The sequence below is a fragment of the Nomascus leucogenys genome, chromosome 12, assembly GCF_006542625.1.
Source record: "Nomascus leucogenys isolate Asia chromosome 12, Asia_NLE_v1, whole genome shotgun sequence".
In the NCBI taxonomy this organism is placed as follows: Eukaryota; Metazoa; Chordata; class Mammalia; order Primates; family Hylobatidae; genus Nomascus; species Nomascus leucogenys.
The window spans coordinates 6899566-6927420 of record NC_044392.1 but is presented as its reverse complement, the minus strand read 5'-3'; the positions used below and the strand labels follow the sequence as shown (position 1 = coordinate 6927420).

Genomic DNA, 27855 nt, shown 5'->3' with positions numbered 1-27855 from the left:
GATTTCACGTATCTTATTCTCATACTGGTTATTTCATTACTGTCTCCCTACTGATTTGGTAGCTTTGAGATCTCTCTCTCTCTCTTTCTTTCTCTCTCTCTTCCTTTTTTCTCTCTTTCTCTCTGTCATTCCCTTCCTCCCTCCTTTCCTTCCTTCCTTCTTTTCCCTTTCTGTCTGTCTTCTTTCCTTTCTTTCTTGAGACAGGGTCTCACTCTGTCACACAGGTTGGAGTGATTACAGTGGTGGGATCGTAGCTCACTGTAACCTCAAAGTCCTGGGCTCAAGCAATCCTCCTGCCTCGACCTCCCAAAGTGCTGGGATTATAGGAATGAGCCATGGCACTTGGCCAGCTTGCAAAGTTTCTAATCAAAATATTTTCATTCTGCCTAAAAACAAAAGCTTTTTTTTTTTTTTTGAGACGGAGTCTCGCTCTGTCGCCCAGGCTGGAGTGCAGTGGCGCGATCTCGGCTCACTGCAAGCTCCGCCTCCCGGGTTCACGCCATTCTCCTGCCTCAGCCTCTCCGAGTAGCTGGGACTATAGGCGCCCGCCACCACGCCCGGCTAATTTTTTTGTATTTTTAGTAGAGACGGGGTTTCACCGTGGTCTCAATCTCCTGACCTCGTGATCCGCCCGCCTCGGCCTCCCAGAGTGCTGGGATTACAGGCGTGAGCCACCGCGCCCGGCCAACAAAAGCTTTTTTTTTTTTTTTGGTTGAGACAGGGTTCCATTCTGTAGCCAGGCTGGAGTACAGTGGGACGATCATGGCTCACTGCAGCCTTAACCTCCCAGGCTCAAGCCGTCCTGCCACCTCAGCCTCCACAGTAGCTGGGACCACAGGCATGTGCTACTGTGCCGGCTACTTTTTGGTTGTTGTTTTGGTAGAGAGGGGTCTCACTATGGGCTGGTTCCAAACTCCTGGGCTCACGCAATCCTTCCACCTTGGCCTCCCAAAGTGTTGTGATTACCGGTGTGAGCCACCGTGTCTGGCCCTTTAAGGCCTTTCTACTCCAAGTCTCTAAGCAGCTGTGTCTTGTTGTTTGTTTGTTTGTTTACGTTTTTTTTTTTTTTTTTTTTTTTAAGACACTGGGTCTTGCTATGTTTGTCCAGGCCATGATCATAGCTCACTGTAACCTGGAACTTCTGGCCTCAACCAATTCTCCCTCCTTAGCCTCTGGATTAAAGGCATGAGCTACCACACCTGGCAACTGTGTTTTCTTTAGTTGGTTTGTGCAGTCCATTCTTGAATCTGTGCCCTTCCAGAGAACCTGCCAGGATGGTCTAGTTACCTGTTCATCTACCTTTGTCTGAACTACATTGGTGACGTGATGTATCCTCCATGGCTAACTGACCTTGTCAGTTTTCTATAGAGTAGTTGGCCAAGGAGTGTGAAAAAACCCTAGGAATCATATGCCAAATTTATTCTACCTGATGCACCAAAGTATTCCAGCACATTGATTAGGAAAGGTATCATTTTCTACCAACAAGCACAGTTACAGCAATTTTTTTTTTTTTTTTTTTTTGAGATGAAGTCTTGTTCTGTTGCCCAGGCTGGAGTACAGTGGCACAATCTTGGCTCACTGCAACCTCCGCCTCCAGGGTTCAAGAGATTCTCCTGTCTCAGCCTCCCAAGTAGCCAGGATTACAGGCATGTGCCACTAGGCCTGGCTAAATTTTGTATTTTTAGTAGAGATGGGGTTTCACCTTCTTGGTCAGGCTGGTCTTGAACTCCTGACCTCAGGTGATCCACCCGCCTTGGCCTCCCACAGTGCTGGGATTACAGGTGTGAGCCGCTGCGCCTGGCCTACAGCAATGTTTTTAGGCTGCTTGGTATATTGTTTCTAGACACATCATGAACTAATTGCATGGCCAGTGGCATTCCAAGAGGAGAGTTATTTCTTTTAGTGTGACAGATTTTAAGTATAAGAATAACAGGAAAAATCTGACTCCAGTGTTTTGGAGCCTTTCTGCAATATATGTCCTTTACTTTGGGACCTAGTTCCAATCTCATGCCTCATTATAAATTCCACAGGCAGTGGAATGATCCACTTAGACAAACGAAGATGTTGTTGACTCTCCTAGAGGGGAACTACCCACTTTTTAGTCTTTGCATCCTGTGATTACATTTCTTTGCAGGTTCCCTTCTGAACTCTGATGGCTTGTAAGTGTGAGGCTCTGTAGGAATCCAGAGCAAGAAGCATTTTCCATTTACCCCCATATGAAGCCATTTTATCAGTATGTCTGCATGTGTATTATGTACCTCTCCTTAGTAATCAGCATTTCCATCACTCAGGTCCACTGGCCTGGAAAAGGGACTAGACAGGTTTTGTGTATAATTGGGTTTCAAACTTGGTGCTATAGGAATTATAGGTCTCGATTTACATTTTACATAGGTTGTACATGTTAAGTACTGCCAACATTTTGCTATTATATGACATTGGCAAAAGAACCTGAATTTTATTTTTTTCCCCTCTTATTTAAATCAGGCTTACTCGTTTCTTCTGTGATGTGCAAAGGGATAGTTTCAACCTAGGTTCCAGCTTTGTTCTGTTATGTACTAGCTGTGTGGCCTTGGGCAAGCTGCTCTGTTTCCTTTTTCATAAAATTGAAATAAAAATATCCCATTGCATTTTGTGAAGATTAAATGAGATTTATTCATATGTAATATGTATAAAACATTTAGCATAGTGTCTGGTGCATCATGATTGTTCGCTGGATGTTCATTTGCTTTCTTTTCCTCATAGGCCCCCATGGTTCTTGAAGGAGGTAAAGAGGTAATGTCCAGTTTAACAAGAGCTTAAAATGTTCTTTGTTAGGCACTCTTTGGGAGGTGTTTTCTCCTTGAGACAAGCTTACATATAAATTGTGATTAGGTTCCAGGATAGCCCATAGAAATCTTGGTAACCCCTAATTAGCTGAACTGTTGTATTAATACTGCCACGGAACATAAACCACCATTTGTAACTGTTTTTATTCATTTAATTTTTTTGAGACAGGGTCTCACTTTGTCACCCAAGCTGAGTGTAGTGGAGTGATTATAGCTCACTGCAGCCTTGACCTCACCAGCTCAAGCGATCCTCCCACCTCAGCCACCACACCTGGCTAATTTCTTATTTTTTTGGAGAGTCGAGGTCTTGCTATGTTGCCCATGCTGGTCTCGAACTTCTGGGCTCAAGTGATCCTCCCACCTCAGCCTCCCAAAGTGCTAGGTGGGCACTTACAGGCATGAGCCACCTCACTGGCCCATACAACAGTGTTTTAAAATGAGAACCTGTTTGTAGTCCCCTGCAGGCGTTCTGTGGATACCAGCTCTTGCCACTCCTCTCTCTTATACTTGGCTTCCTTTGACTTAGTATCAGGCCACTGAAAATTATTTCCATGGTGGGCATTTGGGGCACCAGGCAGAGCTAAGGGCTCTCAAAGAATGAGGACTTCTATTATGCCGGCAATGGTGGTGGAGAGAGGAAGATGGCTGGCTGTTGAATACCTGCTATGTACCAATCACTATGTTATGGGCTTTAATATAGTTTTGTATTTAATTTTCATAGCAATCCTATAACATAGATACTATTAGCCCCCATTTTACAGATGACAAACTGACGCTTAGAAACACACAACTAGCAACTGGTAGAACCGAGATTTGAACTGAGGACTTTCTGGATACCAAAGCCTATGCTTTCTACCATCACACACCATTTTTGCAAAGATACAAGAATCAGGTATTGAGACCTGTTGGCTGTGAAAAGGGCTAAGAAATGAAGGGACAGCAGCACTTGTTCTGTAAGGGTAAAAGTTTGAGGTGTGGGGAACAGCTGGATGAAGTCAGCTCATGGTGGGGAATGGGAGGCCTGTCGAAATGAGGTCTTCAGGGTTCTTATATTTCTGAGCTTTTTGGTTGTCCATTATGGAGAAGAAATGATACCAGTGCCGGTGTGGGGAACGGAGTCGGACCCGGAGAGGGAAGGGAAGTCCCTAGTGATGGGGAGGAAAAGGCAGTTTCTACAGCCGTAACAGCCAGGCCGGTCATTTATTTATGAGAATGTTCATGTGCTAGGTGCCCAGAAGCAGGAACTCTCTTGTGGAATAGGGGGCTGTAAATGTGTGTAAAATCTGCTTCTCACTTTCACTTTCTTTTCCTCTAGGAAAAACCCAGACTTTTTTCTTTTTTCTTTTTCTTTCCACAGGTGTTGACTTTTTTCTTTCTCTAATTTTTTTAAATTTTTGCCTTCTGGGGTCACAGTGTTTAATTTTCTCACTTTTGCTTGTCCCATTCATCTTTCTTCTCTGATTCTGTTACCTTAACAAGGCAGTCATCTTTGTTAAATATTTCTGTATTCTAGAACCGCTCAGAATGCTTTGTAAATCAGCATCAGTTCTCTGAAAGCTCCTACTTTGTGCCCGTTACTAGCATGAGATGCTATCCTCAGTGCACCTAACCTGTGCTCCCTCCATGTTCCCTCACAGGGTAATCGACAGCTGTTTGAGGCCACTCAGGAAGATTAAAGTTATGCTTAGAGCCTGAAGCGCTTTTGGAGGAACACTTTTTTTTTTTTTTTAGTGACATTAAGTTCATATTACAGATACTCTCGTTCCTTTTTTTTTTTTTTTTTTTTAAATGGGGTCTCACTCCATCACTCAGCTGTTCATGTCTTTAAATTCAGGTTGGGGATTACCACCTTCAAGAAGCCTTTCTAAGGTCATTGAAGTCTAATTTAGATGTTTCTTTGATATATTCCCATAGTATGCTGAATATCTGTTATCAGTAAAACTTCTCAAACCATATTGTTCTTGTCTGATTCTCCTTTTGACTTTGAGCTCTTTGAGAGTAGGGACAATTTTTTTTTTGTATTCCTAGCACCCAGGACAGTATAATTTCTGGAACATAATTTTTAGGATGTATGAATGATAAACCTTAGTTGTATTGAAATATTCCAAATGTTGCAATACCTCCTGTATGTAACCATGAAAACCTACACGTTTTTGCAACTTCCTGCTCTGATCCAGTTTGAGGAGGTTTAGTTTTTCCTTTTTGTGAAATTTTGTGCTATTTTAAAATGATTCTGAAAGACACAGAATAGTGACTTCTCCCTCCAAATGAGGCAAGAGATTACTCATTTATTCAGCATTTTATGGGGGGAGCATGCATTTGCTTTGACAGTCAACTGTCTCCCCCACTTTTAAATACAAATATTTTCAGGCCAGGTGTGGTGGCTCATACCTGTAATTCCAACACGTTGGGAGGCTGAGGTGAGAAATTTATTTGAGGCCAGGAGTTCCCAACCAGCCTGGCCTAACATAGTGAGACCTCATCTCTACAAAAAATACAAAAATTAGCCAGGCATGGTGCTACATACCTATAGTCCCAGCTACTCAAGAGGTTGAAATAGACTGCTTGAGCCCAGGAGGTTGAGGCTGTAGTGAGCTGAGATCATGCCACTGCATTCAGCCTAGGTGACAGAGAGAAACTCCATCTATTCAATCAATCAATCAATCAATAAAAATCAAACAAATACTTTCCCCAATCTGTGTCCTTTTCTAACTTGCTATCCATTCCCCCCCGGCCCCCCCCCACCTTTCTCTCCTCAGCCAAGTTTCTGGAAAGTGTAGTTGATATTCATTGTCTCACATTCTCACTTCTGTTCCTACCATTCCAGTGAAGCTGGTTGTGCTGAGGCAATTATGACTTTGTGAGTCAGCTAAGTCCAAGAGGTGTTTTATCAATCGTCTCTGTTACATTTGACCTACTTGACCATTCTCCTTGAAACTATTCCTTTGTCACATGCCACTTGTAGTCTTGTCACTACCTTTTCAGTCCCACTGGTTTTGTTCATTTGTTCATTCATTCAAAAAATATAAATCAAGTGCCACTTCTCCACAAGGCTAGTCCCGGAAGTTGGGTCAGTGAACAGGATAAACGTGGTCCCTGCTCTCATGCAGCTTACAGTCCAGCCGGGAAGTAGCTATTCACTCATTTAATTGGACAAATATTTATTTAGTGCCTGTTGTTTTTCAGATACTGTTGTGCCTAGCCATGAAACATAAAGATGTAAATGGTTTAATCATGTAATTATTGCATCTTAATTTTATCATGTGCTTTACAGGAAGCCCTGAAAACCTATCATTAGGATACCTGTTCTAGTTTGGGATAGAAGTAAGGGTCAATCAGGAAGAGTTCCTAGAGGAAGGGTCATTTAGTGGAGGCTCGAATTGTGCAAATGAAAAAACATGGATGGGAGTAGAGTTTGGCAGGGCAGGGAGACAGGAGGGGGTAGTTAATTATTTATTGCAGTTACTTATAAAGTTAACAACAGCTGTAGCATCTTAAGAGTGAAATTCTGCTCTTATCATTCAGCATTGTTGTAAGCTTTATGATTGAGACATGCAGACTCCTTTATCCCAGCATCCACAGTCCCAGTTCTCCTTAGTGGTGAGTGATCATTTTCAATTCTCTATCTGGCAGCACCAAAGAGGTTTTTAGTCTTGATGGGAAGTCACAATATATGCATGAGACAATAATTAACAGTATAAACTAAGTGTCAAATGAGTGGTATAGTAAGTATTACTGGCATTTAGAGAAGGGCACTGTCATGTAGACATGGAATGATGGTGAAGGAGCTTGTAGTTCCTGAGGCTTGCGTTAAAGGAAGAGAAGGACTCAGAAAAGCGGAGAAGAAAGGAACTAGGCATTTCCAGTAGAGAAGAAGGAGAGAACAAAGTCAGGGAAGTAGGAATTCAGTCTTGCAAATGGGTAAGAGTGTACTGTTGCTTATAGGCCAGACAGAGTCTTCTGTTTGGCTGCTTACCGAGTAATGTGATAGAAGACAGAAGCAGCCCTGGAAAGATCTTTGAATGTTAGGCTAAGGAATTGGAACTTTATCATTTGAGCAGAGAGATGGAATGTGTGGAAAACTGTTTTAGACTTAATCTGGCAACAAATGACTGCAAAACTAGGTCCTGAGACATGAGAAGAATGCCTGGATTAGTGGTTCAGTAAGGAATTCAGTTTAACAAATATTTATGGAGCTTCTCCTGTGTAGCAGTGGAAAGAGAACACAATGAACAGGTGAGAGCACTTGACTAAGGACCCTAAAGACTTGTGCAAGATCAGATGGGGGTTGGACGGATGCGGGAGGGGTGGGAGGGGAGACAGGAGGCGTAGGGGCCCTCCCTACAACCCTACCCCCACAGGTTTCAGAGGTTAGCATACTGTGGCCCACAGGCCAAATCCATCCAGTTACTTGTTTTTGCACAGCCCTTGAGCCTAAGAATGATTTTTACATTTTTAGATGATTTTTTTAAATCATAAGAGTATATCATGATATATGAAATTCAAATTTTAGTGTCCATAAATAACGTTTTTGAAACAGAGCCTTGCTGGTTCATTTACGTATTGTCTGTTGCTACTTTAACATGCAGAGGTGACGAGTGACACAGACCATAAGGCCCACAAAGCCTAAACTATTTTTTGTTTAGCCCTTTACAGAAAACTTTGTCCATCCTTGAGTCACACTCATCCTTATCTCAAATCTCTTCTCTGAAACTGAATGTCCCTCTCCTACCTGAGGCTTTCCCCTCCTCCTGGGCTTTTGAATCTTTTTCTTCTTTATTTTTCTCCTTAAATCCTCAACTTCTCCTTCTTCCAGGACTTTTCTGCCTCCAAATATGTTCAAGAACTGACTTACTTTAAAAAAAAAAACGAGGCCAGGTGTGGTGGCTTAAGCCTATAGTCCCATTGCTTTGGGATGCCGAGGCAGGAGGACTGCTTGGGGCCGGGAGTTGCAGACAAACCTGGGCAACATAGCAAAACATTTAAAAATCAGCTGGGTGTGGTGGCATGTGCCTGTAGTCCCAGCTACTATGGAGGATGAGGAGGGAGGGTCACTTGAGCCCAAGAGTTTGAAGTTACAGTGAGCTGTGAATACACCACTGCACTCTAGCCTGGGCAACAAAGACCCTGTCTCTTAAAAACAAAAACAAAAAAACTTTATCAACTCAGGAGTTCACTTCTGCTGCCATACTTCATCTCTAGCCTCTACCTCCACTTCACCTTTCATTTAGTCACCTGCATCTGGACCCTGACCCCAGTAGTCTGCTGAAACTAGTCTTGCTAAGTCATTAGTGAATTCCTAGCTGCTGGATCCAGTCACTTCCCCAGTCTTTATCTTCCTTGTTTTCTCTGACATTTAACATGTTGATCGTGTTTCCTTGAGACCCTTTTTCCTTTAGCTCCGGTGACATCATTGTTCTTGGTTTCTCTGTCTCAAAAAAAAATTATGTTGAACAGAAGTGCCAGAATTCAGTCTTCTGCTGCCAAGTCTAGTGCTTCTTCTACCACATCAGTATAGATACGAGGAATCTTTGGGAGATGAGAGACAAAATTTGGAATCCCTACACCTACACTTAGAGGTTAAGGGAAAGAAGTATCTCAGAGAAGGAGTAAAAGAGTGCCCCAAGGCATTACTGTGTTGTGAAGGATAAGTTTTCAGACACTGAGGGCATCATCAATGAGATATGTTTGCGAATAGTCAAGGAAAATAGGGAAGGACGAAAGAGTTTAACTACCGGGAAGTTAAGAGAATAATTTCATACAGTGAAGCCATCTTGCCAACTGGTTAAGAAATACATGGGCATTGATGGAAGTGGTGTCAACTGCCATTTTTTAAATTTTTAAAAATTCTTTTTCTTTTTTTCTTTCTTTTCTAAATCATCCAGCCCAAAATGTTATTATTATTATTATTATTTCTGTCATCTAGGCTGGAGTCCAGTGGTGTGATCACAGCTCACTGCAGCCTCAGCCTTCCAGGCTCAACTGATCTTCCCACCTCAGCCTCCTAAGTGCCGGGACTATAGGCATGTGCCACCACGCCTGGCTAACTTGTGTTTTTTGTAGAGATGAGGTTTTGCCATGTTGCCCAGGCTGGTATTTTCTTTATTAATATTTTTATTTCTATTACTGTTTATCTAGTTTTTCTTCCCCCTTTTTTTTTTCTTTTTTGAGGCCAGGTCTGGTTCTGTCTACCAAGCTGGAATGCAGTAGCAATCATAGCTCACTGTAACCTTGAACTTCTGGGCTCAAGCAATTTTACCTCAGCTTCCCAAATAGCTGGAACTATAGGCACGTGTCACCATGCTCAGCTGATTTTGTGGTTTTGTTTGTTGTTGGTAGAGACAGGGTCTTGCTGTGTTGCCCGGGTTGTCTCAAACTCCTGGCCTCATGTGATCCTCCTGCCTTGGCCTCCCAAAGTGATGGGATTATAAGCATGAGTCACCACACCCTGCCTCCTCCTTCTTCTTTTTTTTTTTTTTAAACAGGCTCGATTCACTTTATTTTTCTTGTGTAAAATTCCTGTGTTATAGCCACAGTTGGAGCCTGGGTCCTCTGCACAGAGACTGTGGTGTGGGTCTTGATGAGGTGGTCAGTGAATTCCTGACAGGGAGACTTGGTGAATACAGTCTTTTTGCAGAGATCAGGGGTCAGGTAGCTATAGGTCTTAGAGATGGCCTAAAGGGTGGCTTTGGTGAAGTTGTCCAGGGTAGCAGTGCAGCCCCTGGCAGAGGTGTAGCAGTTGTCAATACCAGCCGTCAGCAGCCGTTTCCTGGGCACGGGCCAAGATGATGCCATTGCCTTGGGTGGGGTGGGGGAGGGATAAGGCGCACCAGCACGGAGCCACAGCAGCCTGTCACCTTGCAGGGGATGGCGTGGGGCTTGCTGATCTTGTTCCCCTAGTGGCCTCTCCAAACAGGAACAGTGGAGAGCTTGACCAGGATCATGGCCCCTTGGATGGCATTGGCAACCTCCTTGGAGCACTGAACATCCAGACCGATGTGGCCACTGTAGTCCCCGATGGCCTTGAACCTGGTGTGCTGGCCAGCGCGGGTCTGCTTTTGCAGAGGTGTAGTCTTCAAAACCTCATCCTCGAGAGGTGACCCCAGCAAAAAGTCAATGATCTCAGACTCCTTAATGGGCAGGGAGAAGAGCTAGACCTTCTCCAGGGACTTGATCTTCATGTCCTGGACCAGGCAGCCCAGCTTGGTGATGGGCATCCACTCCTCGTTTTCAGCCTTGCCTCTGAGAGCTCCATGGCCTCAGCCCTGGCTCCAGGCCAACCACAGCCATGACCCTGGCCCCAATATCCCTGCCAAACAAAGTCTCTGAGGAAGCTGCTGGCCCTCCCATTCCAGGCCCTCCACTGCACTAGAGTCATCTGCCATTTGATATTTGTCGGAGAAGCAGCTTTTTTTTTTTTTCTTAGCCTTCTACCATGAGGTGAAGAATTGACTCACCTTTCAAGAAGTTTGATAGTGAAAGGAAACAAGAGGCTGGCAGTTTGAGAATTATCACATCACCACATCTTCCAAGAAATTTGCAATATGTTGTCATTTTGTAGGCTTGAAAATATGCAGTGGAAACAATCTAGGGAAATATGTTTGATGATTAAGTATGTAAATTTCCAGGTGTTTTAAACTCAATTTAATATTGGTCAATTCTAATCAAGTTGTAGTTCTGGAAGTCAGGGTGTTTAGTCAAGCCTTAAAACAAAGTTAAGATCTTATTTGAATACAGGTAGCCGTAACAGTATAGTGTACTTTTAGTGGATACATGTATATAGAGTCTGAAAACATTCTTATATTCATTTAGAATATTCATCTACATATAGACTTATTTCTTCCCCATAAATCATTATGTGTTGTCCAGGTATGATTTGATCAGCAATAAGGTTTTTTCACTTTGCTGCTAGAGGCTGTTTTCTGTGTTTTAGATGAAAACCCAGTTGTATTGTCCACAACATCTCTTGGGAGCTGAGCTCTGGGTGGGGGAGTTAAGCCCTGGGCAGCTCTTTTGTCCTGTTGATGAGGTGTCTTCTGTCTGCCAGGTGAAGCGGTACCAATGTACCTTTGAGGGCTGTCCCCGCACCTACAGCACAGCAGGCAACCTGCGAACCCACCAGAAGACTCACCGAGGAGAGTACACCTTTGTCTGTAATCAGGAGGGCTGTGGCAAAGCCTTCCTTACCTCTTACAGCCTCAGGATCCACGTGCGAGTGCACACGAAGGAGAAGCCATTTGAGTGTGATGTGCAGGGCTGCGAGAAGGCATTCAACACACTGTACAGGTCAGTCTCGTCTCCAGTGCTCTGCCAGCCTCTGACCTTGACCTTGTGACTGCAGAGCTCTTTCTCCTTGCAAAGGAGAGTTATTCACTTTCAGGGCTTTAAAAGAGCGCAGCTTTGTTCAACTATGTAAAATTCATTTCTGCCAGATCTCCGAAAATGAAAGAAAAAATTTAAAAAATGCATTAGAGAAACTTATTACTTACAGACGGACATATCTTGGGCTGGTTAGAAGCGACAGTGCATTTGTGTTTAGATTTGCATCTCATGGAGCAGCATTCTGGCCTGGGCATTTCAGTGCTTGGCATAGAGTACTATCTCCCCTTGGCTCAGGATCTTTGTACTAAGGCTTCTGTCCTACCTCAGCCTGAAGGACTTTTCTATCTTGAGAAATGGGGAGTGGCCTATTCAGTAGCCAATTCTCTTTTTCACGTTTGTATCAGGAGACTTAATAGTCTTCAGTATTGAGTATAAAGTAATAGAAATAACGATAGCTAACACTTAAAAAGTACTCACTGTGTGCTAGGCATGATTCTAAGTGCTAGTCCCCACAACAGCTGATAAGTAAATGGAAGCACAGAGGGGTTCTATAACTAGCTCAAGTTTCCCCATCCAAGCAGGGTGTGGGGTCAGGATTTGAATCCCAGGAAGTCTGTCTCCAGAGTCACACTCATACCACTATGCTATTCTTTGCATTTCTTTTGGAGCAAAATATGTTGGATACTAATATGTTATGGGTATAGAATTCTTATGCACTTGATCCTGAAGCACATTAAGCTGGCATGGGGAGGCTCTGTAGAACTTTATGACAAAGGGAGGCCAGGCGCAGTGGCTCATGCCTGTTATCCCAGCACTTTGGGAGGCCGAGGCAGACGGATCACCTGAGGTCAGGAGTTCGAGACCAGCCTGGCCAACCTGCTGAAACTCCGTCATACTAAAAATACAAAAATTAGCCAGGCATGGTTGTGGGCTCCCATAATCCCAGCTACTTGGGAGGCTGAGGCAAGAGAATCGCTTGAACCCAGGAGGAGGAGGTTGCAGTGAGCCAAGACTGTGCCATTGCACTCCAGCCTGGGTGACAAGAGCGAAACTCTGTCTCAGGGAAAAAAAAAGAAAAAATTTATGACAAAGGGAATTTCTCTGGAATATTTTGCAGGCTGAAAGCACATCAGAGGCTTCACACAGGGAAAACGTTTAACTGTGAATCTGAAGGCTGCAGCAAATACTTCACCACACTCAGTGATCTGAGGAAGCACATTCGAACCCATACAGGGGAAAAGCCATTTCGGTAGGTCTTACTGTTTTCTATTTGTCACTGACCAGGTTTCAGCTGGGGGTCTTGATATACTCTGGAATTTTTCAAAAGAGAAAGAAAACTCCGTTTACTAGCTCTTGATATAGCAGTGTTAGCTCACCGCAGGATAGCTATAACCAACCACTGCAGATTAGAGGGGTGCTGTTGGAGTCCAAGAACATCCTTACTCTGTAGATGATGGCCTTTCTGCCTCATTTTTTCCCATTTATTTCTAAGAAGCATTTGTTGAAACTCACTTATGTGGTGAGTACTTTTATTAGTGCTAGAGGAATACTCAGAAGCAGGCCTTCTTCTTAAGAACCTTTGTCTGGTGACAAAAAACCACAAATTTGTGGATAATATCTGAGGCTGCAAGATGGCCAAAGTGCCTTAAGCCCAGAGGAGGGGTACCTACCTAAGAAACAAGGAGGGAGGGAATGAGGAGTCAAGAGAGGAAATGAGAGGTAGGGATGCTTAGCTTAGTGGTGCAGTTGTTACTTGTTCAAGTTATTGCTTTGTAATATCTCATGTGTGTATACACAAACATATAGGAGCATCCATTTTTATTAATATATGTCAACATATGTATATCTAATAGATACATGTACTATAAACTTGAAGGAGGGACTTGGGTTATCTACTTTCTTCTCTGCTCATAGTCTATAGCATGATTCCGGGCATTCAGTAGGTATTCAGAATCAGCTTTGGGATGATTATATGACATTTTTAATGAGATAATCAGTTTGTAAGGATTTCCCCTAAATGTAATATAGATAGATGTATTGCCGAAAACTGCCCATAAACAATGTCTTTGAGGCCGGGCATGGCGGCTCATGCCTGTTATTCCAGCACTTTGGGAGGCTGAAGCAGGTGGATCACGTGGGGTTAGGAGTTTAAGACCAGCCTGGCCAACATGGTGAGACCCCATCTCTACTAAAACTACAAAAATCAGCCAGGCGTGGTGTCATGTGCCTATAGTCCCAGTTACTCTGGAGGCTGAGGCAGGAGAATTGCTGGAACCAGAGAGGCAGAGGTGGTGGTGAGCCAAAATTGTGCCATTGCACTCCAGCCTAGATGACAGAGTGAGACTCTGTCTCAAAAAAAATAAAAATAAAAAAAAGAATAAACAATGTATTTGAATTTTGGCAGGGGATATCACAGTTATATTCAAGGCATTAGATATGCTACCTGTTCCTTCTTAAACCACTCATTTTGTTAGGGTACTTAGAAATAAAAAGTCGTTAAGAGACAGTCAACTCTTAGATGCCAATCAAGTGGAATTGTGGGCTGGGCTTATGTCTGTAATCCCAGCGCTTTGGGAGACTGAGGTGGGAGGATCACTTGAGCCCAGGAGTTCAAGACCAGCTTGGGCAGCATAGTGAGACCCTGACTCTACAAAAAATTTTAAAATTAGTTGGGAGTGGTGGTGCATGCGTGTGGTCCCAGCTATTTAGGAGACTGAGGTGGGAGGATCGCTTGAGCCTGGGAGATCAAGGCTGTAGTGAGCCATGGTCATGCCACTACACTCCAGCCTGGGCAACAGAGAGAGACCATGTCTCAGAAAAAAAAGGAATTGTGTTTTTAAGTTACAGATGCATTCCTGAGTCATGATCCCTTTAAGGGCAAGAGTAGTTAGATTGTAACTGGTTACTCCACAGATGGATGCTGTGAAGCTTAGGTTATTTTTTCCCCCCCTGTAGGCTGCTGAGAGGACTCTGATTTCTATCCAGTCACATGCATTTATTTTTGTGATGATTAAAACTGCATTTTTCTTGAATATTCAATGAGACTTTAGACATGATGATGATTGTGTGTAATTAAAAATGAAAATGCTTTAGAGAAGCTTTCTATTTAAAGAAATAAAATATTTTGGTTTATAAGAAAATGCATTCATTCATATAAGTAATTAAGGAATGTCTGCTATGTGCAGGAACTACAGAAAGAGCTACGTGGATCCTGTACTCAAGTAGTTTACACTCTAGGAGAGCAGATACCAGATGTATCCACAGAGAAAATAAGATTGGAAATGAGAGGTGCCATAAAAGAAATGTAAAGAAAAGCCTTAGGAGTTCCGAGGAGGGAAAGATTCCTTTTAGCTTTGGTTATCAAGACAGTAAAAGAGAATGAAGTAGATCTCGACACACAAGGTTATGGATAAGTTACTTGAGCCTATCTTCTGATTGATTTTGTTCTTATGTTATATTTCAAGCCATGTGCATATTTGAGAGCCACTTTGCTCACTCTTGATATTCCTAATGTTCCACTGGCAGATTTTTCATATGGACTGTCACTGTCAATAGAGGTCTGTTAAGTAATTCATCAAAAGACTTTTGTTGTCAGGGCTCTCAACATGGGCCTTACCTGTAGGACAAGAAATACTTATCCTGGGCTCTCAGTTCCCTCTGATCCCAGATATGCCACCTTACTTTTTCAAGAACCTCACATCATTCCCTAAAACCAGTGTCATTGATCTGATCTTAGTGTTCTGAATATTTGTTTTAGTTTCTATTTATAAGAGATGTTCAGAGGCCAGGCGCAGTGGCTCACGCCTGTAATCCCAGCACTTTGGGAGGCCAAGGCAGGCGGATCACGAGGTCAGGAGATCGAGACCATCCTGGCTAACATAATGAAACCTTGTCTCTACTAAAAATATAAAAAATTAGCCAGGCGTGGTGGTGGGCGCTTGTAGTCCCAGCTACTTGGGAGGCTGAGGCAGGAGAATGGCATGAACCCGGGAGGCAGAGCTTGCAGTGAGCTGAGATTGTGCCACTGCACTCCAGCCTTGGGGACAGAGCGAGACTCGGTCTCAAAAAAAAAAAAAAGATGTTCACGATAAAGGTCTATTAGCTAATGACTCCTGTTTCTCTTCCCTTAACAAATTTAGGTGCGATCACGATGGCTGTGGAAAAGCATTTGCAGCAAGCCACCACCTTAAAACTCACGTTCGTACACATACTGGTGAGTTTAGGCCATTTTTTATTTTTTATTTTAACCTTCATCAAGCCTGTAACTATCAATTTTCCATTGAGACCTGTAGAGCTAGGTGGATATACAGAGATATAGATCCTGTATGTATTCGTGAGCCTAATTAGCTCAGCCTTACCTAGAATGTTTGGGTTTCTTTCGGAGGCGGACCTCAGGTATTCAACCTTAAGAAATGAAACCAGTACAGAGACACTCTAAAAAAACCAACCTGTGAAAAACAAATCTTCTCTTTAAACTTCCCAGCAGCAGGCATTCCCAGTGCTTTGCTCAGCACTGAGTTTGAGGACTGAGATGATTAATGTGTAATTTATTGAACTTTTAACAACTGTTACCCAAACTCTCTTAAAAATACTTACTTACCTCTATTAGGGAAAGGTAGATTTCTTAATCCAGTGAAATGACTTTATGGTAAATTAACACTACTTTGTTATTCTTGCAGGTGAAAGACCCTTCTTCTGCCCCAGTAATGGCTGTGAGAAAACATTCAGCACTCAATACAGTCTCAAAAGTCACATGAAAGGTCATGATAACAAAGGACCCTCATACAATGCACTTCCACAACACAATGGATCAGAGGTGTGTAGTGTTTCTGTCTCTTGATCTGGGTACCACAGAACATCAACAGTTGTTTGTGTATCATCATCAAAGGTTAAAATGTCTTCTCTGTATATCTGTTAGTGAGAGGGAAGAAGTCAGGGTCAAGATCAGTGTCTTGACTTGTGTATTTAACCACCTACTCGACGTCTTCACCCAGATATCATCTACTCTTGTCAAACTTAACATGTCCAAACCTGTTATTCCTGCAGTCTTCCTCATCTTGGTAAATGGCGGCTCTGGTTTTCTAGTGGCAAAGGCCAAAAATCTTACAGTCATTCTTGACTCTTTTTTCCCTCACACTCCACATCTGCCAGCAAAGTCTGCCAGCTCATCCTTGATAATTTATCTAGAATCCGATCACTTCTTCTGATTACTTTATTCAGTCTACTATTGTCTTTTTGCCTGGATTATTGCAATAGCCTGTTAAGTGAGCTTCTTAGGACCTTTTCCCCCTCTTCTGTCCACTCCACAACAGACTGTCCTACATATGTCAACCAGAGCGATCTTTCTGAACCATAAAGCAGATAATGTCTGTCCTCTGCTCATAACCCATAGTAGCTTTTTAAATTTTTATTTTATAGATTTTTAAAAATTATTTTAATAGAGATGAGGTCCAAGCAGTCTTTCCCTTCCCCCACCCCCGCCACCCCCACCCCCTGTGTCAGCCTCCCAAAGTGCTGGGATTGCAGGCGTGAGCCACTCCACCTGGCCTCCAGTAGCTTCCTGTATCACTTGAAGTAAAAGTCAGTCTTTATAGTAGGCTATAGGGCCCTACACATTCTGACCTGGTTGCTTCTCTGATCTCATCTACCTCGCTTTTATTTTTATTTTATTTTATTTTATTTTATTTTATTTTATTTTATTTGAAACAGGGTCTTGCTCTGTCCTGTAGGCTGGAGTGTAGTGGTGCAATCTCTGCTCACTGTGACCTCCACCTCCCTGGCTCAGGGATCCTCCCAACTAGCTGGGACCACAGGCGTGCACCACCACACCCAGGTTTTTTTTTGTATTTTTAGTAGAGATGTGGTCTTCACCATGTTGCCTGGGCCGGTCTTGCACTCCTAAGCTTAAGTGATCTATCTGCCTTCGCCTCCCAAAGTACTGGGATTACAGGTGTGAGCCACTGTGCCCTGCCTACTTTTCTTCCTCTCACTTAAGCCATATGGTCCTCTTTGTGGTTTCTTGAACCAAGGAGTGTCCACTCCTGCCCCTAGGCCTTTATACTTGCTGTACCCTCTGCTTGGAACATCTTCTCTAGATATGTACATGGTTGATACCCTCTTTCCTTCACTCTCTACTCAAATGCCACTTACCTAAAAGGGCTTCCCTAACCACCCAATAAAAGAGCAACTCCTATCCCAGAGTTCCCTACTGCCCTTACTCTCCATAACACTTATCCTCTTGCACACTGTGTATTTATTTGTTTTTTGTCCTCTCTCTCAGCTAGAACGTAAGCTCTATGTGGGGAGGAGTTTAGTTGGTTCATTATTGTATCCCTGGGCCTGGAACAGTATCTAATATATAGTAGATGCATTACGAATGTTTGTCGAGTGTGTGCATGAATAGGAGCATCTGAGGTAAGCAGGGCTACCACCTAAAGTGTGAATTGTGACTGGCATTCTGGGACTCCAGAGTTCACTTAGCCTGGGCAGTGGAATTTGAATTCTAAATCCCTAGTACCACTCTGAGTAAGGAGCCCTTCAGTGCCCATGTGGGAAATACAGTGGTGGAAGGACCATTGACTTTTCAGTCAGAAACACTGGATTTGTCTTCTGCTAATTAGCTGTGTGTTTTGGGGCACTTAATTCTTACTGTCTGAGCATCAGTTTTCTCATATTTAAAATGGGAATATAAGTTTGTGGCAATTTGTTACAAAAAGAATACTCCACATTTTTTTGTAACATTTTTTGTTACAAAAAGAATACTCCACATTTTTTTGTAACATTTTTTGTTACAAAAAGAATACTCCACATTTTTTTGTAACATTTTTTGTTAGAAAAAAAAATGGGGATATAGAGTAATACTTCCAAGGTTTATATGAATGGCAAATGAGGTCATGTGAAATCACTGTAAATGATGAGACCAGGTATACAGATAGTACTAATTTCACATTATTATAGGTTTGTTACTCTGGAGCCTTAGTCATGAGATAATGTTAAAACTCTTTATTATTATTATTATTATTATTATTATTATTTTTTTTTTTTTTTTGAGACAGAGTCTCACTCTTGTCGCCCAGGCTGGAGTGCAGTGGCGTGATCTTGGCTCCCTGCAACCTCTGCCGCCCAGGTTCAAGTGATTCTCCTGCCTCAACCTCCTGAGTAGCTGGGATTACAGGCACACACACACAGGCACACACCACCGCGCCTGGCTAATTTTTTGTATTTTTAGTAGAGATGGGGTTTCACTATATTGGCCAGGCTGGTCTTGAATTCCTGACCTTGTGATCCACCCGCCTTGGACTCCCAAATTGCTGGGATTACAGATGTGAGCCACCACGCCCAGCCTCTAAAACTCTTTATTAATCATTTTTAAGAAATGTAAGATATTCTTCTAAGAATATCAGGATTTTTAAAAATTAACTAATTCACAGGGTAGGGGAAGGGGTGAGGGATAGCATTAGGTGACATACTTAATGTAAATGATGAGTTAATGGGTGCAGCACGCCAACATGGCACATGGATACATATGTAACAAACCTGCACATTGTGCACATGTACCCTAGAACTTAAAGTATAATTTAAAAAAATTAACTAATTCATTTAGCCCTTGCTTTGGTTGGCTTATACTTCTTCAGATAATACATGTAGACATGTGGAACATTAGGGACTTTGTAATCAAGTGTTTTGTTACATGATATGCCACTGTAAATCCTGATTTTTGTTACTCAATTAGAATTTTTTCTCTTTCACAGGATACAAATCACTCACTTTGTCTAAGTGACTTGAGCCTTCTGTCCACAGATTCTGAACTGCGAGAAAATTCCAGTACGGTAAGTGCGCCTGTAATACCAGTGCTAGAAAAATAAGGGCAAGAATTAAGCACTCCCTTTGGTGGGAAAATTGAGGCAGGCCAGTCTTTGAAGTTTTCTAGATTTAATTGTGTTTAATTACTGACCATGTAGGATTTTTTCTTCTTCTGATAAGAGTTCTATTAGAGGCTGTTCTGTCTGATGCCTGATTCCTTTTGACCCAGGTCACTCACTCGGTAACCTCCTGGCCCCAGAAAATTTCTTTTTTTACTCATTTAGCAAATATTTATTGACCAGGCACTGTGCCAGTACTGAGCTTATAGTAGTTAAAAATGTTGGTATAGTTTGTCCTTGAGGAACTTAAAGTCTAGTACTGTAAGACATAACCAGAATTCTAGTTTCTGGACTTTCTCAAACCCTATCTATATGAGCTGGCTTGGTCTTTTCCTTTTTAATTTTAATTTTATTTGTTTATTTTTTTCTGTGCCATGGGGAGAGAAAAATGTCCCTTCTTTAAGTTGATTAGCTTTTTGAAGAAAACCTCTTACACATAAACAGGTCTCTATCTGCTAAAGGACAAGCCCACTTTATCTTAATCTGATTGCTTTGATTCAGGCTGTTAGGAAATTTGACTGCCATTCCCATGGCTCCATGATGCAACTTACAAACCAATGCATTGAGTCAGAGCTTAGGCAGCCTCCTCCTTGTTGAACATGAGAGTTTTATAGTATTGCTAACACTAATCTTGAGTTTGGGTTTTTTGTTGTCGTTTTTCCTGGTAAATAAATATAGCATAGGCTAGATTTTCTGTGATTATGTGCATAATGAATAAATATGATGGGAAGTATTTGAACAGAGACTGAATGATTCCAGAATGCTGTGAAAAAGTGTTTTTTTCAGTGTGTGGTTAGTGGAGTCAACCACAGCACTTCTGAAGTTGTAGGTTCTTGGGCCTCCTCCCAAGCCTGCTGAGTCAGCTTGTCTGATCGTGGCATCTGAACCTGCATTTTTATGTAAGCACGACAAGGCCTAATTCTCCTTCTGGTGGTGGCAGAGTTGCTCTTATGAGACCAACTCTCCTGCAGAAAACAGCTAAAAATTCTAGACAAAATATAAAAAACAACTGTGGAGAGGCACTGGTGAGCAACCAATAGCAAGCAGAGGTAACCTTGGAAGAAGGGATTGCTTGGAAGATGGTAAAGGCACTGGGTAGGCTTGCAAGTTTTATGGCTTATCCACCTTGGGCAAGCCCCAGCTGGCACCCAACGAGGCAGCCAAACTCACAAAAACTCAATCTTACTGGCTTGAATAACCAGAGGACAGAGTTCAGGGTGGCCACAGCACCTGGAAAGTGAAGGCAGGTAGCCTGGAAAGGAAAGAGTCACTAAGGGGGAGCCCCAGTTTCTGTGTATAAACTCTCTCTGAATCTCTGGCTGACCCCCGCACCATGGATGTGTGGGGTAGACTCTAAGCAGCCCAGCCAAGGCTAAAGAACTACACAAAGATCATAGCTGTATGCACTGCAAGGGAGACGAAGTTAATGGAATATTCGGACAAACAAGTCAACACACTTCCAAGAAGTGTAACAGAGTCCAGAGTCTCTAAAGTATATCATTTGTAGTGTTCAGAGCAATCCCAAATTAGTAAACACGTGAAGAAACAGGAAAACATGATCCCTTCACAAGAGAAAAGGTAATCTGTGGAGATGGACCCCAAGATGACCCATCTAACGTTAAAATTAACAGACAAGGATTTTTTTTATTTTTATTTTTTTATGGGACAAGGATTTTTAAGAGCTATTATATGCTCAAGGACATAAAGGAATATGCTTGTAATGATTGAACAAATAGGAAATCTCAGCAGAGGAATAGAAACTGTAAAAAGTGTACCAAATGGAAATCTAAAATGGAAAAATATAGCTGAAATAATTCACTGGATGGGGCTTAACAGCAGATTGGAAATGACAGAAGAAAGAATCAGTTGAGTTGAAGATCGATCAATAGAAATGAACCAAACTAAAGAACAAAGAGAAAAAGATTAAATGGGTACATCACATGATTTTTATGCATATTCCTATTTCACAACTAATGTTCTAAAAGAAATTTCTGCACTGGGTGGTCTAGATGCCCTCAAAGCTACCCAGCCTAAGATTTCTAGGAATAATATCCCTTTAACATGTAACTGTGTTAAATAGCTTAGGAGTCTATTCTCCGGCCAAGACTATGACATATGACTAAGGAGCTTTCTGGAGCCCTAGGGTCACCAGGAAAATACCCTGGCATAAGGGGACACCAAGTACTTATAAAAAAGGGAAGCCTTTCCTATCACAATTTATATAATCAAGAGAGAGAAGCACTATCCCTTGGGGTTTAATTATAGATTATGCTCCTGGTACCCAGTGTTTATCTCAGATGTGGAAATTGATTTTAGCCTTTCAAACTAAGGCCACAATTCTTTGAAACAATAGGATTAATTTTTCTTTTTTCTTTTTTTTTTTTTTGAGACGGAGTCTCGCTCTGTCGCCCAGGCTGGAGTGCAGTGGTGTGATCTCACCTCGCTACAAGCTCCACCTCCCGGGTTCACGCCATTCTCCTGCCTCAGCCCCCCCAGTAGCTGGGACTACAGGCTCCCGCCACCAAGCCTGGCTAATTTTTGTTGTATTTTTTGGTAGAGACAGGGTTTCACCATGCTAGCCAGGATGGTCTCGATCTCCTGACCTCGTGATCCGCCCACCTCGGACTCCCAAAGTGCTGGGATTACAGGCGTGAGCCACCGTGCCCGGCCAGGATTAATTTTTCTTTGCTGGAAAAAAAATTAGGGACATGTGCAGTGGCTCATGCCTGTAATTCCAGCACTTTGGGAAGCAGAGGTGGGTGGATGGCTTGAGCCCAGGAGTTTGAGACCAGTCTGGGCAACACAGTGAGACCTCATTTCTACTAAAAATAAAATATTAGCTGGGTGTGGTGGTGGTATTTTCTAATAAAAATATTTTATTTTTACTAGAGACCTCATCTCTAGTAAAAATAAAATATTAGCTGGTGTTGTCCCAGCTATTTGGGAAGCTGAGGCAAGAGGATTGTTTGAGCCCTAGAGTGAGCCATGATCACACCACTGCATTCCAGCCTGGACAACAGAGCAAGACCCTGTTTCAAAAAAAAGAATCAAGACTTGTTAAAATCAAATAGTAAATTTACATGAGATAATGATTTTATGGGTTTCTGAGCAGCCCATATGTATGCATGTCCTAGAAATGAACTTTGGTTTGCTCAGATCTTTTGTTAGAGGAGGGTTGAAGGTGCTAGGGAATGGTCTTCTCGAAGCCTTTGGCTGTTCAGCTCCAGGATCCATCCTGGTCCCAGACAGCTACCTGTATTCTCCTCTTCTTTGCCCTTTGCTCTTTGCTCCTTGCTCCAGGCCTGGAAAGCTCAGCCTGTTCTTGTCTTCTCTACTTGTGAAAGTTGTTCCTACCCACTTTGCTCCCAGCGTTTTTGCCCTGAAGCTTGGCAGGGGCTTCAGCATTTTCCTTTTTTTAAATTTTAACAAGCTTTTTATTGAGGTACAATATACATACAGAAAAGCACATGTATTATAAATGTACAGCTTGATGAATCATCATAATTCATCACACCCATGTAACCAGCACCCCAGTAAAAAAGAACATTCTCAGCCAGGCGTGGTGGCTTACGCCTGTAATCCCAACACTTTGGGAGGCTGAGGTGGGCGGATCACCTGAGGTCAGGAGTTTGAGACCAGCCTGGCCAACATGGCTAAACTCCATCTCTACTAAAAATACAAAACTTAGCCGGGTGTGGTGGTGGGCGCCTGTAATCCCAGCTACTCGGGAAGCTGAGGCAGGAGAATCACTTGAACCGTGGAGGCAGAGGTTGCAGTGAGCTGAAATCGTGCCATTGCACTCCAGTCTGGGTGACAAGAGCGAAACTCCGTCTCAAAACAAAAGAAAACAAACAAAATAACATTCCCAGCACCCCAGAGACCCCCCGCTCACATGCCCCCAAAAGCCATGATCTCTCCCTGCAGACAACCACTATTCTGACTTCTAACAACTAAGATTAATTTTTCCTGTTTTTTTCTTTATGCTTTTATGATTGGAATCATATACTTGCTTATGTGTGGCTTTTCTTGTCATAACATTATGTTTAAGAAATTAAGCCATATTATTACATACAGTTACAGGTCATTCATTCATCTTGTTGAACAATATTACACTAAGTGAATATAGCACAATACACTAAATGAATATACCAATATTTGTTCTTTCTCCTGTTGGGCATTTGAATAGTTTCCGGTTTGGAGCCATTATGAATAGTGCTGCCGTGAAGATTTTTGTACATATGTTTTGGAGGCACACAAGCCCATTCCTTTTCTTTTCCCTAGTATTATTGAGGTATTAGGTTGGTCAAAAGTAATTGCCATTGAAAGTAATGGCAAAAACTGCAGATATTTTTGCACCAACCTAATATCATTGACAAATTTAGCTCATTCCTTTTTAATTATGTTACTACCTATAATGATTTATAAACAGAACAAAAATAATAACTATGGCCGGTCGTGGTGGCTCATGCCTGTAATCCCAGCACTTTGGGAGGCCGAGGCGGGTGGATCACGAAGTCAGAAGATCAAGACCATTTTGGTTAACACGTGAAACCCCATCTCTACTAAAAATACAAAAAACAAAATTAGCCGGGCATGATGGCGGGCGCCTGTAGTCCCAGCTACTTGGGAGGCTGAGGCAGGAGAATGGTGTGAACCTGGGAGGCAGAGCTTGCAGTGAGCCAAGATCGTGCCACTGCACTCCAGCTTGGGCAACAGAGCGAGACTCTGTCTCAAATAATAATAATAATAATAATAATAACTATGAGGAGGTTGCAAAGCTTATGCTGAATGGTAGTTGTTAGTCAACTATTTTCAAACTGGATTGCACCTTTTTATTGGGTTTTAAAATAGTGGTTTATAATCAGCATTTCAAAGACATCAATAGAATAGAAAAAAAATCAGAGGACATTGCACATAGTAAGGATAAGGTCTGTTTCATAGACTTGTTTCAGTTCCACATATGGATATGTATATAATATGAAGAATGTATGTATATACAGTGTAAAATGTATTTCTTACTTTGTGTCATAATGAAAATTTGAAGGTCACACTATTGGCCTATGAGTTTTAACTCTGTCTGTACTGGAAGCTGGAAGTTGTCCCATATAGATTTGAGATGGAGTCTTGCACCATCACCCAGGCTGGAGTGCAGTGGCTTGATCTCAGCTCGCTGCAACCTCCACTTCCCAGGTTCAAGTAATTCTCCTGCCTCAGCTTCCCAAGTAGCTAGGATTTGAAGCACAGGATTTGGCCAGGCTGGTCTCGAACTCTTGACCTCAAGTGATCTGCCTGCCTCAGCCCCACAAAGTGCTGGGATTGCAGGTGTGAGCCACTGCACCTGGCCTCACATAATTTCTGACTTCACCTTCTATCATATTGGCAATCAGGATCACTGAAATGGGAAAAAAAAAAAAAAAAAGAATCACTGAATTTCCCCTCCTTCAGCTGATAGAGGAGAATCATCAGCTGGTGGTGGTGGCTCATACTTGTAATCCCAGTGCTTTGGGAAGACTGCTTGAGGCCAGGAGTTCAAGACCAGCCTGGGCAACATAGCAGGACCTTATCTCTACTAAAAATAATTTTTAAAAAGCAGCCAGGCGTGGTGGCGTGTGCCTGTAGTCCCAGCTACTTGGGAGGTCTAGGGGAGGATCTTGAGCCCAGGAGTTCAAGGTTGCAGTGACTTGACTGCGCCACTGCACTCAAGCCTGGGTAACAGAGCTAGACCCCGTCTCAAAAAAGGGGAGGGGGGAAGAATAATTCTTCCCTTTTGGCTCCAGTGGGCAATTTAATCTTTAAGCACTTCTAGATTGGTGGACAGCCCCACTCATCACCACACTTCTGCCCAATCCCAAAGTGATCCTTCTGAGTTCTGCCTTCTAGAAGCAGAGTTGTTACAAAATGACCTTAAAACGTATGTTGGCACTAGGGCAAGATCTGCCCTAAAGTTTGGTATATACAGTGTGTTTAAGTTATTTCCAATTACATATGACCCTTAAACAACACAGGGGCTGGGGTGCTGGCCCCCCAACCCATACCCCCCTGCACAACCAAATCCTAGTGTAACTTTTGACTCCCCCAAAACTGAGCTAGCAATGGCCTTAGCCTACTGTGATTGGAAGTCTTACTGATAACATAAACAGTTTAGATTAGCAGATATTTTGAATGTTATATGTATTATATATTGTATTCTTAAAGTAAGCTAGAAAAAATAAAATGTTAAGAAAATCACAAGGAAGAGAAAATAAATTTACTATTTATTAAGGGGAAGTAGATCATTGTAAAGGTGATTCATCCTCATCGTCTTCACATTGAGTAGGCGGAGGAAAAGGAAGAGGAGGGGTTGGTTTTGCTGTGTCAGGGGTGGCAGAAGTGGAAAAAAGTCCAAGTATAAGTCCACTTGTGCAGTTCAAACGCATGTTGTTCAAGGGTCAACTGCACTTGGCTTTTATTTACAAGTTGGTAGATTTCATGTAAAAATCAAAATTTCTGGGTCTGATGTGGTGGCTCACACCTATAATCCCAGCACTTTGGGAGGCTGGATCTCTTGAGCCCAGGAGTTCAAGACCAGCCTGGACAACATAGTAAAACACTATCTCTACAGAAAAATTAAAAAATTATCCAGATGTGGTGGCCCATACCTGTGGTCCCAGCTACTTGGAGGCTGAGGTGGGAAGATCGCTTGAGCCTGAGAGTTGAAGGCTGTGGGGAGCTATGATCATACCACTGCACTCCAGCCTGGGCAACAGAGTAAAGAAACCCTGTCTCAAAAAAAAGAAAGTCAAAATTTTGCCACTTGAGTTCTGGTAATCCCTGGCCTGCATATTCCCATGGCAGCATTTGGCTGAAGCCCTTGAAGTGACTGGCATGCATTCTCTCCAGTATGCCACAACCCACCTCCCTTGTTTCACGTATTTCTGTTCCTTGTCTGGACTTTGTAGGCAGTTGCCCTTACCACTCTTGCCCTATGAACTGTAGGGGTAGAGGTGGATTGGAAGTTGACCATGGATAGAAGAACTGTAGTCTTTCCCCTTCCCTGAACTAAAGTGAAGAGTGCTCATTTTAGTTAGTGCCTGTGGGGAGACAGGCCCTCAGGACATTGTGTTGGGTCTCCCCCCTCACATTTTACCTTTTTGTTTTTAATGCCTCTGACCTTTTATTAAATATAAAGCTATCACTATTGTTCATCATTGTTGTCTTGTTTTATTTATTACCATGCATACATACTAGAATATCATAGATATTATGAAAAATATTCACAGTTATTATTACATGAGGAAAGCAAGTTGCAGGGTAATGAATATTATATAATTTTTTTTTGTTTTTGGATACGGAGTCGCGCTCTGTCGCCCATGCTGGAGTGCAGTGGTGCGATCTTGGCTCACTGCAACCTCTGCCTCCCAGGTTCAAGCGATTCTCCTGCCTCAGCCTCCCAAGGAGCTGGGATTACAGGCGCCTGCCACCATGCCCAGCTAATTTTTGTATTTTTAGTAGAAACGGGGCTTTACCATGTTTGCCAGGCTGGTCTCGAACTCCTGACCTCAGGTGATCTGCCCGCCCCAGCCTCCCAAAGTGCTGGGATTACAGGCGTGAGCCACCACACCCGGCCTATAATCTCATTTTTTAATGTAAGATTTGGTCTTTTAGATCAGAAGTCAGCAAGGTTTTTTTGGTAACGAGCCAGACAGTAAATATTTTAGGCTTTGTTGATTACATGGGCTCTGTCACAACTAGTCAACTCTGCCATTGTAGCAAAAGTAGCACAGATAATATGTAAATGGATGCGTGTGCCCATGTTCCAATAAAACTTTATTTACAAAAACAGGAAATCAACTGGCATGTCATAGTGTGCCAATTCCTGTTCTAAGTGTTCGAAGGTCTGGGCATGGTGGCTCATGCCTGTAATCCTAACATTTTTAGGAGTCTGAGGTTGAGTGGATTGCTTGAGCCCCGGAGTTCAAGACCAGCCTGGGCAACATAGTGAGATTCTGTCTCTATTAAAAAATAAATAAATAAAAATAAAGTATTTGAGGACCCAAATCTTTAGTGTTACTTTAAATAGCAGAAGGTAGAAACAAGATGCATATCAAAAGATTTTCATTCTAGTTCTGCTGCTTTGAATGTGTTCTCTCATGGTGAAGAATTGTTTCAAGATGGCCAATCTCACATCTTTGTCTCTCTCCATCAGACCCAGGGCCAGGACCTCGGCACAATTTCACCAGCAATCATCTTTGAATCAATGTTCCAGAATTCAGATGATACGGCAATTCAGGAAGATCCTCAACAGACAGGTTTGTCACACGGATTCTTTCTACTCACATCTCAACACTTGCTGACACACTGAGTCACAGGCACAATGAATCGTTCTAGTTAGCTTAAATGAAGTGAGCTTTCTATAAAGGGTCAGAAAGTTTGGGTCTTTCAGTATAATTCCATCTTTTCCCCTACTTCCCTCAGTCCTGAAGAAGAGTCTCCTTTCCCAGAATCTTCTGTTGGCTGTAAAACCAAAATGGGAGGAGCTGTGAGCTTTTTCTTCTGCTTTTTTTTTTTTTTTTTTTTGAGACAGCGTATCATTTTGTCACCCAGATGGGAGTGCAGTGGTGTGATCTCAGCTCACCGCAACCTCCACCTCCAGCCTTGAATGATCCTCCCACCTCAGCCTCCCGAGTAGCTGGGACCACAGGCACGTGCCACCACACCCAGCTAATTTTTTTTTTTTTTTGTATTTTTGGTAGAGATGGGGTTTTGTCATGTTGCCCAGGCTGCTCTGAAACTCCTGAGCTTAGGCA

At 42.6% G+C, this 27855-nt stretch overlaps 1 protein-coding gene across 1 annotated transcript in view; it reads left to right on the top strand.

Moving 5' to 3' along the window:
- Nucleotides 1–27855, top strand: part of MTF1 (metal regulatory transcription factor 1) — a 49218-nt gene that overhangs the window by 8932 nt on the left and 12431 nt on the right. The window contains exons 3-8 of the mRNA XM_030823469.1: nucleotides 10873–11111; nucleotides 12265–12396; nucleotides 15287–15360; nucleotides 15827–15963; nucleotides 18899–18976; nucleotides 27255–27357. Of these exons, the coding sequence (XP_030679329.1) occupies nucleotides 10873–11111; nucleotides 12265–12396; nucleotides 15287–15360; nucleotides 15827–15963; nucleotides 18899–18976; nucleotides 27255–27357 (763 nt within the window). The remainder of the gene's footprint in view (nucleotides 1–10872; nucleotides 11112–12264; nucleotides 12397–15286; nucleotides 15361–15826; nucleotides 15964–18898; nucleotides 18977–27254; nucleotides 27358–27855) is intronic.